The following is a 16,228-nucleotide window of genomic DNA, read 5'->3' as shown; positions in this document are numbered from 1 at the left end:
TTAAATCACTTTAGACCTTGGAACAATGGGGATGTGAACTTTCCAAATATAGAAAATTACACAAAAGTGTCAATTATTAAAAATTATCTTTAATCGGTTCCATATTAATTATATATCTAATTGGAAAATCTTGCATTCTCAATTTCTGAATATTAATAAACTAAATTCTTAAGAGTTTATAAATTCTAAATTACACAGTCATCTCTGTCTTTTTATCTGTAAATATATTCAATTCTCTGCAAATTTATCATCTAATTTTACTTATTTAAATTTAATCTTAAAATGTTTAAAAATAATATTGAATAATTTAAACTATAAATTTTGGTTTGAATCTCTAATTCCTTTTTCATTAACAAAAAATGTTATTAATAAGCTACCTGTTCAGATATTTTACTCATGGAATAATAAGTATTTTATTGCAGTTATCAGTGTTTTGAAGGAAATATGTCTAAATCAATTGAAACTATTTGTTTAGAATTTGATAAAAATTCTAATTAATTGAATTATTTGCAATTCATTTTAACATCATTTCAAAATAAGTTTTCTTTTTTTATCTAATTTGACTTTAATTACATATCCTGAATGGATAATAACTGTATTTGAAATTACTTATAAACATTTGAATTTGATAATTTAATTTCAAAAGTATATTCAATGCTAGCCAAAGATTATTTAAACTTGGATAATAACTTTTGGGACTTTTTCTCTAAAGTGTACTTCATTATTTTCACAGATCAGAATACAAGTCAACTGCTCTCTTCTGTTAAAAATACATCTCGGACACATTATTGGAATATATTTACTTGGATATTTTTGTTTACATCTTTGTAACTCCTGTAAGAGTTGGCAAAATGAGAAAGGAAAATTTATCTGAATGTTAGAGATGCAATAAGCAAATTAAGGCAAATTGGTCACATGTGTTTTGACTGTTGAATGGTTCAGAATTTTGGGGTAAAAGTTCAACATTTTTTAAAGCATGATACATTCATTTTAACAAAAGTAATGGTTATCTTTAATATTCTGAAAACAGATATACAAAAGAAAGATTTTGTTTACCTAACTTGGATTATACTTGCTGTGGCCAGAAAATATATTTCAAGAAACTGAAAATCTTCTTCAGAATCAAAATCTGAAGACTTTTTTATCCCCTTAAAGAAGGTAGCAATTAATGAAATCAAAGTAAACTAGAGAAGAATGTATCCAAATAAATTAAGGAATAACAATTGGTTGAATGTTTTGGCCCCTACTGAAATATCGTCTTCATCTAATTAATTATTTATACTATTAGGATTTTTTTTTCTTTTTATTGTCTTGTATCATTTATTATTTTTAAGGTCTGAGGCTTATTGTACATATTGTAAATAGAATTTAGTTTGTTCTTAAAATACGATTCAACTTATTCTTTTAATGTATAATATTTTAAAGTATGTTATTCTTGTAATCTTTTTTCTTTTCAAAAAAGTTCAATAAAAATATCTAAGCAAAAAAGTAAAAAAAGGAAAGAAAGAAAAAAGAATGAAAGAAATAGAATCATGCTAATTTGTATATAAAAATGAGGGTATAAATAATTGATTTAATTATTTTTATATGGAATAAAACTAATATTAATGTTAATAAAGCCACACTACACTTTTTGCTAAGTGCCATAGGATCTTTTACATTCATTTTAGCCACCACTAATTTGGGGAGATTGGGCCTTTTTTTTCCCCCTATGTTTTAATTGCTTACATATTGGATGGTGGAAGGAACAAAAAATACCATTTAAAAATGTGATTTGTGGAGTCAGGTTACAATGGACTAGTTTAGTAGATGTCAGCCACATCTATATATTCCCACCCATTCATAAAATATCAGTGCATAAGGTGAATACAACCTCACATGTGTAAGAGTTCTAATGACACAGATAAAAAAGGTGAATAAAAACTCCAAAGTGCATCAAATAAACTTAACCTTACAAAGACCGCACCCACAAAGGCCAGTAACTCAATTAGTATTTTAGACCCAACAAATGTTGTCAGGCTTCTAACCAGTAAGCATTCACACTGCAGCCAATATATCTTACTGGATCATTTAAAGTTATAGATAATCTCTTACTTGACCTCTCATTGTTGATCATACTATGAGTAATACTATATGTCTTTTATGAAAATATTTCATAAAACAAAATGTGAACTCACTGAAAAAATTAAGCTCACTGAATAATAGCATAATGTTCATGGATAGCATGAGATTAAATTCTTACAAGCAGTCCTCTCTATGGAGCAGTGACTGATTGCATCCTCAGACTTAGTGACAAATTAGCATTTTATTTTATCGTGCTCCTGACATGTTATTATTCAATGAACTAAACCTTTTCCTTGAAACTGGCAACATACTCTGAAATACATGTAGCACATTGAACCTTATTTTTTATACAGAGACAATGCAGTTTAAAGCACTGCTCATAAGACATGCAGGACATCCAGTGAAACACAGAGTGGCAAATAATAAAAAAAATAAATAAATCAATTAGCAGCAGTTATATAAAGTAGTCAAATTAGTACAAAACATTATAGAATATTGGGCAAACAGTACTATCAATACTATTGTTACCCTGAGTATCAGACATATAGAAAAACAAGGTTACCCCTAGATACCATATAGGCGGCAACCCACTAAGCACAGAAGAGGTTATCAGGGATCTGGGTACCCAGGTTGACAGTAACCTTTCATTTGATACTCACGTTGCCAAAGTAGTTAGGAAGACCTTCTACATTGCCCAACTGATCATGAATGGATTCACATCTAGATCAAGGGAAGTCATCGTCCCCCTGTACTCATCACTCATCAGGCCAATGATTGAGTACAATGCCCCATTCGGAATGTATCTCTGACACGACACCTGCAGCAACTGGAAAGGCCCCAAAAGTTCCTCACCAAAAGGATAAAGGGTCTCATATGTCCTATGCTGCCTGACTGAAGGAACTTCAGCTCTACTCAGCCGCTTACCGTCTGCTCAGAGGTGACCTGTGCCTGACATACAAGGCCATGTCCAACCCAGAATTGATGAACATGCTCACCTCAAAAAATCTAGATCCCTCAGAACTACAAGGGTGGGAGACTTAAACCTTGACACCGTTATTAATAGGACGTGCTGGAGGGACAGATTCATCATCCAGAGACTCCCTGTGCTGTGGAACAAAATCCCGGTACATGTGAGGCAGAGCACCTCGCTGGCTTTGTTCAAGAGAAATCTTGACCAATGGATGGGAGATCGCAGATATACCCCAGGGATTATCTCAGTGTCACTGCTTGACAGAGGCACAGCAAAATAATGGGCATAGTATCCTCCAAACTAAAGGGGTGGCGAAAGCCACAAAACTCTGGCTAGGCTTATAAATGCCCTTGGGCAGATAGCCTAGTATGAACCTATGAACCTATGAACCTATGAACCTATAGAATTACTTTTATTTCTTTTCTTTGCTCAGAGAGATCTACCTCTAATGTGAACCCAATCCTAGATTCACAAAAAGATTAAGTTCAAGGAAGAAACACAAGTTCAGAAACATTTCTAAGTTTACTATTATATGACCAATAGTATTGCAGACTCCTAGTTAAATCAGTCAAAAACTTATTTATAGGTTTGTTGATTTTAAAAACAATAAAAAGAAAACTCACTTGGGGGCATGGCCAAGATGGCAGACTATTAGCAGCTACATTTTCTATAAAACTATGTAAACCTTTAGAAAGTCACTTCTGGTATTATTTTAGATCATAGACATCACAAAGCAAACTGGTGCTGAACAAAATTCATGTTGCTACTCCATTTCTTTGTGTTTGGGTGCCAGCAGTGAGTCACTATGTGAGGAGTATTCACTTTTCTCTGCATTTATATAAATGTGTAATTAGTAGCATTAAGTAAGAGGGGTATGGGGTTCAGTGTGCAAAAAAACGTTCAGAACTATATTTAATCTGTATGAAATATGCTTTGAAATATGATTTGGTGATTTTTGTTTGTGATTTTCTTTTTCTCAATGAAATATAAATATCAATAGATATACAAAATATTGTAAGAGGGTGCAGTCCCACATAACCAAAGCTCTTTCAAACATTTTCTCTTTCAGCAAACATCAGTTGTAGTTGTATGCCACTCATTTACCCTAAATAGGTCCTTGGAGAAAGGTAAACATCAAATGAACATAAATAAACACAGTATAGGTAATAGAATATTGTTGTAATATATTATATTAAAACACTTACAATCTGAAGCTTTAAACCACATTTATTTAAACATTTGTACAAAACCTTGTTGCAGAAACAGAGAAGTGAGCTGGTATGCCTTCTCTTGCCCAGAAAATAAAATGTGCATCTACAGTCACACAGGCCAAAAGATACTGCTCTTTCACATTACTGATATAGTTTTAATTTCTACAACATTTGGATAATGACTGGTCAATGTGTGCTTTCCTTGAGTCATACTGTCACTTGCTGAGCATATTTGTGCTATATGTTTGTTGGCAATTATTTTTAAATTTACCATGTAAACTGAAGATGTTGAAAACAAAAGCATAGCTACAGTTTCCAGATCTCCTGCACCAATAGGTTTAATTTTCAAAAATGCTGGTAAAATGGGGAGGTTCTACTTTTGTGTCATATCCCAGCATATTCTTCTAGTTGGGTAGATAAAGAATATAACATCTTTGTCAGATTTCACTACCCCCATAGCAAACTGTAAACACTGCAGTAGATGCTTCTCTTATACTAACACTTAATTGACTATATTATCTGATTTACAGTAATGAATACAAAAAGCTTATAGTGTCTACAGTTTAAAGAATATTTACAATTTAAACAAAATATCTACAAATAAATGCTTACATAAACTTGATACAAGTTAAGAAAACTCAAACTCTTGGCAAATAAAACACAGTATTTGCTACATGGCACCAGGGTAATTGCCAAAAAACCACTTCAGTGCTAAAGACCCATCAAATCATTCTCAGTAAACAATTACTTGTTTTTAAAAATATTTTATATGCAGTTATAGTTTATTTGAATCACTGCATATTACCTGGGAAAACTAAAAAAGAAAAAGATGTGGGTTGTTTTTGATATAACAATTATATATTCTGTTAAATTTCAAAATTTTCGATATTAGTAATTATTTTCAAATGTATTCAATGTAAGAAGCAAGCAGATAAGTGCACATACTTAGTGTGTGTTGGTTTTCAGTACAGTTCATCTTCACAAATGGAAAGAGTTTTAAGCACTAAAGTGGTTATGACATTTGAACAGACAAACATTATCTAGTAGTCACAATATGCCAAACACATGAAAAACAAAAGGCTCCATTTTTAAAGTCAGTGATGCAAATACCAAGGGACTGCAATATCAAAATAATAAAGAAGGGTATCACAAGGTCACCACTTATTTATACCCAGGGCTATACATCATCAAGGAAAACACTCCAACCCTATAACAAGAGCTTTTATGCTACAAGAATACTCATCCACCACAAATAGCAGTGTAGGGTGCTTGAATCCTGATTTATTTTTGACTTAATCTTGGGGACTTTTGTAATCTGTATAATTTGAAGTTTACATCACTGTTTTATCAATGGGACCCGACAAAGAATAAATTAAAAAACATCAGGAACACTATAGTATTTGAAACAACATCTCATGAGACTCTGACAAACATAAAATTGCTCTCATAGTTTCTCACAAAGGGTACTGTGATGAGAGCAGGATTAGTTGTTTCATATAACTTTTCAGCATAGCATCTTTTAAATAATGTTTTATAGAAAAGAAGCAACCAATGTCTTTAATAATTGTGCTATGTGGTGCAACATACCTCATCTGAATCACATCATTCAAGCATTTGCTTAAACAGCATAAGGCCAATATCATGCAAGCTTTGTGTGCTCTAAATGTATGTTAACAGTTTCATTGCTGTAGCTACCTGTTATACTGGCTTACACAGCTACATTTGATGCCATGCTTTAAGATTTTTAACATTACTTTCTAGCTCATTCTGAACTGCAGTGATGTTTACATCAGACTGCATAATTAAAATAAAATCATTTTCTCTAGCCAAAGTCCTCTAGCTATGAGTCATTACACTGTGATGCCGATTAAGCAATACAGTGCATCATGGAATGTGGATAATTCAAAGGCACTGAGTAGTTTTGCCCTGTGTTATTAAGACTCTCATATTTTTCCCATGTTTTCAACATGACACAACATTCCCAGAATGCACTGCAGTCCACTAATTCTATTTGTTGTGCTGAACAACTATAGGAGTATTGTGTGCCATTTATGTCATTGTTTTTATTATTTGAATGCCTACAGCATATTTATATTGTAGAAATATTATAATACAGTACATAGCCATAAAATTCTGAGAAGGCTAATTGAACATCAAACCATGAACAGGAATAGATTCAAAGAGTGTATATCCACAAATGCAAGATTTTCTTGCTTAAATTATTTTTCAATATATACAAACCACTTCCAACTGTCTTGCATTAAAGACATACAATAGTAGCTTTACATAAAATCACTAGATACACAGCAATGTCCACAAAGACATTGATGTTCCATATAATACTCTTATAATGAAAAGACAATAGAAACAATACTCATAACTAGGAAATTCAGCAGAAAACTGTATAATTAAAAAAATAATTCATGTATATCACAGCATACACTGGTCTTTATGTGGTACGTGTAGCAAACATTTCCGTTTCTCATGCACTATATGTAAAGCAGCTAACTGATGTAATGTTATGTACTGTATGGGTGAGTCCCTCAACAATGTTGATTTAAGATTTATATTTCTCTTATAACAGTTGTGTGCATCAAAAAATCTTTTCAAGTTTGGTATTTCTAATTACTCTAAAGCACTTAGTTATACATTCCTTTATATCATTATTGTGCATGAAGTTACAGATAAGTATAGCAAATAGGTGAACACATTGGTGCATATAGCTGCATGAAAAAAACTTAAGATCCTCTCATCAGACAAAAGAGTTCATTGCATTAATAGGAGAAGGGGCTTCAGAGCTCTCGTTTCCTTCTACAACTTCTTTTTCCTTTTTGCCACTGTATTGTCCAATGAATGAGCCATCCTCATTGAACTGCCCGTTCACTCCTTCTCCATAGTCAACTAAACTGTCATCGCTGTCATCTTTCTTTACCGTCCTATCCGATGGGGTACGACTTCCTTTTTTAAGAGGCTTATGATCCTCAGCGTCACTAGAAAAGAAAACATTGCAAAGTTATACTAAATGCAAATTAGGCACAGCAGGAAAATGGACACATTTGTAAATAATTAGTTTTACATATTCAATAAAAAATAGATACTTTGAAAAAGCTGCAGATTAAAGTTTGTCTCTGGGACAAGTCATTGAAGATTAGGTGTGTTGTATTATTTTTCATCACATTGATTGCTGTAATGGTAATATGATGCATGAAGTTACTGGATAAGTGTAATGCTCAAAAATTATTTCCTAAGATGATTGAGCTGACAAGTGCAGGGTTAAGGAGACATATTAATGCAATCCCTTCACGTGACCCTTTTAATGGAAAAAATACCTTCAAGTGACCCTTTTAATGGAAAAAAACCTTCACGTGACCCTTTTAATGGAAAAAATGCACTGGTTATGAAAAGATGCAATCTGTAAATCAGAAAGTTAGTATATGTTATATTTTTTTAGACAAGTTAACCAATTGTCTTTCCTTGGCAATGCATATGCAATGGTCAGTCATAAATGACGTGCATCATTTTGTTCATGAAATCAAAAGATGCTATGCAAACAATGCAGTATTTCAAATTTTGAATGATAATTAGTGCATGCCAGGCTTGTAACCTTAAATCTTACCTTTCCAGAGACCTATATTATCCATTAAAAAGAATGCAGAAGAGACAAATGAAAAGTAATCTATGAAGAAGGTAGAAAACCACAAAATGATGCTTAAACTATTACACCCAGCATACAATAATACAACTGCTGAAATAAAACCTAAAATAAAGGAAATGACTTTGTAATTAATTTCACTTATATCATTTCTAGAACATCAAGAACCATTGTTAACTATACCTTACACGTTCATCTTCTCTCTTAGCATATCTTTATTGTTTCCTTATGCCATGCTTTTAAAAGAGAGTCCTTTAAGAGTTTTATTTCCTTGACATATCACTGATAAGATGTGATTCTACTGTGCACATATTCAGCATGCAGGATTAACAGAAGAAATCATTGTAAATATTTGATGCCTGCACAACTAAATTTCCTTTATGGAGTAAAGGGGTAAAGTATTTCTTTACAATTCCATATTAGATGAGCTACATTTATCATCAGCTAGTTTACCAGTGCAAACTACTTAAATAAATAAAAAAATATATATATATATATATATATATATATATATATATATATATATATATATATATATATATACAGATAGATATAAATATAAATATAAATATATAGATATATATAAATGTAGCCTTCACAACCTCAAAAACTACTGTTAATAAGACACCAAATCAAACACTTTATAACAAGTACATCCAACACATCCCATGAGGGGGTAAGTCTCCACACTCCCTGAACTTTACATATATATATATATATATATATATATATATATATATATATATATATATAGGCACATAAATAAATACTGAACTACGAATGTGAAGTTTCGCTAATGTGAAATTTTGTGCTTCTCGTCTCAGTGTTCTGATTGTCAGTCTACTGAAATTTTGGTAAACTCAAGTAGACCCATCTATATGTGTGTGTGTGTGTGTGTGTGTGTGTGTGTGTGTGTATATATATATATATATATATATATATATATATATATATATATATATATATATATATATATATATATATATATATATATATATATATATATATATATATATATATATATATATATATATATATATATATATATATATATATATATACTCTATATTTATAGATAGACAGAGATGCAGATATAGATGTAGATACAGATATAGACAGAGATATAGATATACATCAACTCCACTATCATACAACCTTGGAGATAATGTCCTTATGAAAAAAACAAAACAAAACTAGTATCTATATGCATCAGTCAACAATTACAAATAAATCTTCATCTAGTTTACTATTTACTCTGCTCCTTATACTCACAGTAACTTGCAGGTCCCCTACAAACAGAATGGGTGCATTTCCCCAAATGCCTGTATGTGAAAATCCCAAGCATGTATGTATCCTCCACCACCAGTAGCCAGACAGCTACAGTAATACTACAGCAAGCGAAAGGCTCCCTAGAGCTTTAGACAGCTTTATGACTTTTAATAGTAAAGAAATAAGCATATTGCTCTCCAATCATTACCATTAAAACATGAAATCCAGGTCTAATATACCTTCATAGGGGTAGCTGGCACTGTATCAACTTACTCATATATAATAACTGCATAATCAGCTGACTTTGACCAAAAGGATGCACCAAGTTTGCTATAGATGACTGCTATTGTACTAACCAACTGTATGTGATGCCAAAGGGTTCTGACACATATGCTACCCAATGACATAGTATACATTGCCAAGCATGATAACTAACTATATAGTTTAACTTCAGTTGATAGAATCATTTATTTTTGACTCAATCAAAATTAAATTCCTAAAACAGTGAATCACAAAGCAAAACAAAACAAAAATCATTTTTATTTTTTGCAACGGGTCAAGCTTCCCTGCACTTCCAGGTGTAGGACTTTGCCACGACCCTCAAAAACAACTCCACAGTCAAACCACAGGGGAGGAAAGGGAAGCAACCTATGAAAAGCTCTTTGCTTGTTTACTCATTATTATACATTGTAGTGAAGACTCTTCAACATTACATTTTCTACAGAAAGCTACTCAGTCACCAGTGCGTTAACTACCTGTAACTATAATCCACTGATCCAAGCACGAGATTTTATTTAAAACAGGAAACGAGGTAAGCGCTTTCGGCTGGTATATATAACCAGGCTTCGTCAGACAACTAAAAACTGCATGCAAAGCAATTTATACACATCAGAGTCACAATTGGTCACACCCCACTTAAACGTAATGAGCTCAAAGAAAGGAAAAACTTTTTGTGCAACCAAAATGCATGATGCAGCTGAAAAAGCATCTCATATAAATCACTTTGTAGAATAAAAGAATATATAAAAAAAAAAAAAAATATATATATATATATATATATATATATATATATATATATATATATATATATATTTATTTATTTCAGTTTGATTACCAGGGAGTCCACTGGGCATTGGTAGCCCATTTTCAGTGGAGGCCCGGGGAGAAAAGCTCCAAAAACAAGGAATTTCAGCAATTCAAATATTATGTTTACTAAAATGAAATCAGTTAACATGGAAAGTTAATGGGTAGTCTGAATAACAAAAAAAAAAAAAAAAAAAAGGTTGCACAAAAAGTTTTTCCTTTCTTTGAGCTCATTAAGTGTAAGTGGGGTGTAACCAATTGTGACTCTGATGTGTATAAATTGCTTTGCATGCAGTTTTTAGGTTTCTGACGAAGCCTGGTTATATATACCAGCCGAAAGCGCTTACCTCGTTTCCTGTTTTCCTTTAGATAGAGGATATCCTTACTTATATATATATATATATTTATCATACAATAAATAGCCTAAACCTGCATGTTATGAAACATTATTTTAAAAATGCATACATATATAAATAATTATGCTAGCATTATTGTGCAAAAAAATATTAAAACATATAGTTCTAAAAAGACAGTTGACCTAGTCTGTATCACATTAAAGTCAAGGACACCCTCACTAACTAGAACTGGAAAAATTACCTGTCAAATACCTTTGGGAATATGCATGAAGGAAAACCTGCCACCACATTTTTTTCTCTTCAAGGAATATCTTCCATGCCCCCCCCATCCCCACATTTCACTTGTTGAAATATTACAAATGCGAATGTATGATCAGACTGTAAGGATATCCTCTATCTAAAAACATCTGCCCCATAGTATCACATTCTTGCAAAAAATCTTCAAACTTAGAAACCATACGAGCTGCTCTTACTAGTTGGCCCTTAACTATACCACATTTAACGTGCATTGGATGATTGCTGGAATAATGTAGGATACTGTTAGAATAAGTGATTTTTCTAAATATAGTAGACTTTAATCCCCCATCCTGTAATTTATTTATCATAACCTTCCCCATGGCTACAGAAAACCATGAAGTCAGAAATGAAAAACAGGGATAAAGCCTGGGAGCACTGGCGCAAAACCAAAACCCCCTCAACTAGACAGAAATTCCTAGAACTACGCAATAGAGTTAAAAAGCTAATAAAACAGGACAAATTCCAATACTACCAGTCTGCCCTTGACTCCTCCCGACACAGCCCCAAACAATTCTGGTCCTCCATAAACTCCATCCTCCACCCAGGTAAAGTCAGTATCCCTCCTCCTAACATCCCTCACTCCTCCAAAAATATTGCTACCTCATTCAACACACATTTCACACAAACCATACTATCACTAGCCAAACAACAAAACCCCCCTCCCCTCCAAACCACACCTTCAACTAGTAATCTCCCCACTGCCTTCTCTTTTTCTCCTGTACCTACCTCCAACATAAAAAAACTCTTAACTAAACTTAAGCCCACCAAATTAGCAGCAGACAACCTCCCAAGTGAATACCTACAAATCGCAGCTGATGCTCTGGCCTACCCAGTATCCATCTTGATTAACTGATCTCTGTCAGAAAGTTACATCCCTACACTGTGGAAAGTGTCACATATAATTCCCCTCCACAAAGGCGGCCCCTCCACAGAACTAACCAATTACTGCCCCACAGCAATTCTGTCTCCACTCTCCAAAATACTAGAGAGATGCATTCACTCTCAGGTCTCAGACTACCTCCTTACTAACAACCTTCTTTCCAATACTCAGCATGGTTTCCGACCAAACCATAACACCACAACTGCCTTACTCTCCTTTACTAACACTATCCTTCAGCATAAAAACAATGGCTATCTCTCCTCTGCTACTTTCCTAGACCTATCTAAAGCATTTGACATGGTCCCACACAAACAACTCATCTCTGTCCTCAATAACCTATCCTTCTCTCAATCAGTCACCAACTGGTTTCAGAGTTACCTGTCTGACCGCCAACAATCCGTTGTATGGCAGAATGACATATCTCCCCAACTATCTGTCTCCATAGGGGTTCCCCAAGGATCCATTCTTGGACCTCTACTCTTCTCGGTTTTCACCAATAATCTAGCCTCTGCCACCAAACATGGCACACTCATACAATACGCAGATGACTCAACCATCATCTGCTCAGCCAAGTCCCTAGCCAAACTGCAAAAAGTCACACAGGAAGCCTTTTCTTCTGTTGAAACTTGGTTATCCGATGCCCAATTAATACTCAACCCAAACAAAACTAAACTACTCATCTTTCAACCTACCAAACATACTCAAAACAACTCTCACTTTAACATCACAGCAAAAGACAACACCACTGTATACCACTATATACCCAACTGAACACACCAAATTGCTTTGAGTGGAAATAGACAATAAACTAAAATTTGACATTCACATATCCATGACCATAAAAAAAGTCCACAAAAAACTAGGAGCGTTATACAGAAATAAGCAACTTCTCACCAAAGCAGCTAAGATTTCAATAGCAAATTCCCACCTTATCTCCACCCTACTTTATGCCTCTCCAATATATACCAACCTAAGGTAATGCGATCTAAACAAGCTAGAGACCTGCTACAACAAAATCGCCAAATTCACCACAGGGGCATCCTACCGTAGTCACCACTGTCTCTCACTTGATGAACTGGGCTGGCTTGAACTCCCTCACCTCCTTCAATGGTATCAACTATCACTCGCCCACAAACTAGTAAATCATCCACTAAATGCCCCATCCCTCCAGAATCTGCTCCAACCCTAGCACACCACCAGACCACTAAGATCCAGCAACAAAAATCACTTGCAGATCACTAAAGCCAATAACTCTGCTGGTGAAGCACTATTCTCTTGCTCCATAGCCAAATTATGGAACTCCCTCCCACCCACAATTACCTCCGTACCATCATGCACCCACTTCAAAACTTTACTAAAAGCGCACCTAAAAATATGCTGGCTATGCCCTTGCATCTCCCACTCTAATATCACCCACCTCATCCAACCACTACCCTTCTTTCCACCCCACTAACTACCTTGATTATAGCAAGCTCAGATGCTCATAAGCCTAGTACTTTTTATACGGCAGGAACTTCTTATTGTAACATTTGTTAATGTCTATTATGTACTTCGCAGATAAAGATTCTAGTTGTCTACTGATGTACTATGTTCTTCATCTGTAAATATGTTTGTAATTAATTGCTATGTTAAATTGTTAATCACTATGTAATCCAATGTAACTACTGTCTATTTTAACTGTGGAGCTTTTCTCCCCGGGCCTCCGCTGAAAATGGACCTATGTCCAGTCGGACACTCCCGGTCAACAAATGTAAATAAAAATAAATAAAAATGAATAAAAATTAATTTATTCTAACAGTATCCTACATTATTCCAGCAATCATCCAGTGCACGTTAAACATGGTATAGTTAAGGGCCAACTGGTAAGAGCAGCCTGTATGGTTTCTAAGTTTGAAGACTTTTTACAAGAATGTGACACTATGGGGCAGATATTTTTAGATAGAGGATAGCCTTACAATCTTGTATATAATATCAAACAAGAGGTTATAAGAAAACGACATAGTGGGTTTTATACCCCCATTTTGGGGTGTGCAGAGAATATTCCCAACCCTCCTACTTCAGGGGATGGTACTCGCTTATCTGGAGACAACTATGAATGGAATGGCGGGGAAAATGAGTTGGATAATTCTCAGGTAACTGATACCCAGCAGAATTGTAGCCCTTCCTGTCCATTTGTATCCACTTTTTCCAATGAGAGTCATATTGTACAGGATATTTTTAATAAGAACTGGCCTATATTATTGAATGAACCCAGTTTGACTGGGATTTGTGGTAGGAAACCCAACTTTATTTTTAGAAAGGGCAGGAATATCAAAGGCCTCCTGGAACAAACTACAGGTGGGGGAACAGAAGGAAAGATGTACCCATGTGGTATGTGCCACCAGTGTAATTTTATTCTGCCATCTACTAGTATTACTATATGTGATAAAAGGATTAAGATTAAAAGTAAATATAGTTGTTGTACTTAAGAAGTTGTGTATGCCGCTATGTGTGCCAAGTGCTCAGCCTTTTATATAGGCAAAACTCAACGCAAATTGTCTCAAAGGATATACGAGCATAGATATAAAATGAGGCAACACAATGAGAATGGTGCACTATACAGGCACATAAAACTTTTCCCTGCTCATACATTCAGATTTGTAATATTACAACAAGTGAAATGTGGGGATGGGGGGGGACACATGGAAGATATTCCTTCAAGAGAAAGAAATGTGGTGGCAGGTTTCCTTCATGCATACCCCCCCCCCAGGTTTAAATGACACAGTTTCCATATCAAGCAAGTTAAAATATAAAGTATTTGACAGGAAATTTTTCCAGTTCTAGTTAGTGAGGGTGTCCTTGACTTTAATGTGATATAGACTAGGTAAACTGTCTTTTTAGAACTATATGTTTTAATATTTTTTTGCAGAATAATGCTAGTATAATCATTTATATATGTATGCATTTTTAAATAATGTTTCATACCATGCAGGTTTAGGCTATTTATTGTATGATAAACATATATATATATATATATATATATATATATATATATATATATATATATATATATATATTTTTTTTTTTTTATATATATATATTCTTTTATTCTACAAAGTGATTTATATGAGATGCTTTTTCAGCTGCATCATGCATTTTGGTTGCACAAAAAGTTTTTCCTTTCTTTGAGCTCATTAAGTGTAAGTGGAGTGTGACCAATTGTGACTCTGATGTGTATAAATTGCTTTGCATGCAGTTTTTAGTTGTCTGAAGAAGCCTGGTTATATATACCAGACGAAAACGCTTACTTCGTTTCATGTTTTAAATAAAATCTCGTGCTTGGATCAGTGGATTTCAGCCTGTGTTACTTTGTGTGAAGGTTGGTTTTCATTTGTGTTTGGCTTACCTTTAACTATACCCATGGATACATATATATGGGTGTATGATATTTCATCTAAAAGACTGAATACCTAAACACAACTGATCAAACATAACTGGTCTTAATTCACTTCATGTAATCCAGCATAACTCAAAAAAAAAAATACATTTTTAAGAAGGGGTAATCTCCACCCCCTGACACTCTCAACTTATATATCTATATCTATATATATATATCTATATCTATATATATATATATATATATATATATATATATATATATATATATATATATATATATATATATATATATATATATATATATATATATATATATATAAAACAACTCTGTAGTCCCAATACAGTGGAAGAAAGGGGAAAACACGGGATTTTCTCTGACTCGCACAAACACAGTGTGATAAAACAAACTGCAATGTTAATTATAAATCTTTAAGAAAACTCATACCAGCCATCAAAAATTATAAATTTCCTTACCATAAGAGCTATAACTCCTAAAATTTGTTGAAGAATATCATTGGATCAAATGTGATTAGATGACATTTTTCAACCACTTGTGATTAGATAAAATGATAGTTTCGCTGTGTGGCATCTATATATAAATATATGGATCCCTATCAGTCGATCAACTTTTCACAAACTTGAAATTCATATGGTCGAGACCATATGATCAAGTTTTTGAAAACTCAAAACTTTTGACTGGAGATTGCGGCACAGTGAGGATCAGGAAATTTACCCTTTTTTCACTGTAGTGCAGTCCCAGAGTTGGCATATATAATTTCCAGGCGTGTGGGAGGCTTACCCCCCTACATGAGTGTAAAATAAAGTAGATTTTTTTTTTATATTAGTGTTTTTGGAAACTCTACCATATGGTCTCATCTGCATGAATTTCAAGTTTCTGAAAACTTGATCATTTGACATAGTTAGTTACATATATCTATATATCTATTTATATCTATATATATCTATATCTAATATATATATATATATATATATATATGGATCCCTATCAGGTGATAGAAACTTCATTTGACCGAATCCCATTTGATTGAGACCATTAGAGTGAAATTT

The 16,228-nt window shown here is 33.5% G+C and overlaps 1 protein-coding gene across 16 annotated transcripts in view; it reads right to left on the bottom strand.

Moving 5' to 3' along the window:
* Positions 1–4,243: 4,243 nt before the first annotated feature.
* NRCAM (neuronal cell adhesion molecule) overlaps positions 4,244–16,228 on the bottom strand; it is a 1,614,235-nt gene continuing 1,602,250 nt past the window's right edge. For 10 of the 16 annotated variants that reach the window (XM_044087425.1, XM_044087435.1, XM_044087431.1 and 7 more), the window contains 2 exons: positions 7,862–7,873; positions 4,244–7,235 (listed from right to left, as the gene is read on the bottom strand). In XM_044087425.1, coding sequence (XP_043943360.1) covers positions 6,998–7,235; positions 7,862–7,873 — 250 coding nt within the window. In that variant the 3' untranslated portion in view covers positions 4,244–6,997. The remainder of the gene's footprint in view (positions 7,236–7,861; positions 7,874–16,228) is intronic. The other 6 variants (XM_044087429.1, XM_044087436.1, XM_044087440.1 and 3 more) reach the window with 1 other exon arrangement.

Source organism: Protopterus annectens, chromosome 11.part0 (assembly GCF_019279795.1).
Source record: "Protopterus annectens isolate FY-2018-M chromosome 11.part0, PAN1.0, whole genome shotgun sequence".
NCBI lineage: Eukaryota > Metazoa > Chordata > Ceratodontiformes > Protopteridae > Protopterus > Protopterus annectens.
The sequence above is the reverse complement of the archived record's forward strand: the minus strand, read 5'-3'. Positions and strand labels throughout refer to the sequence as shown.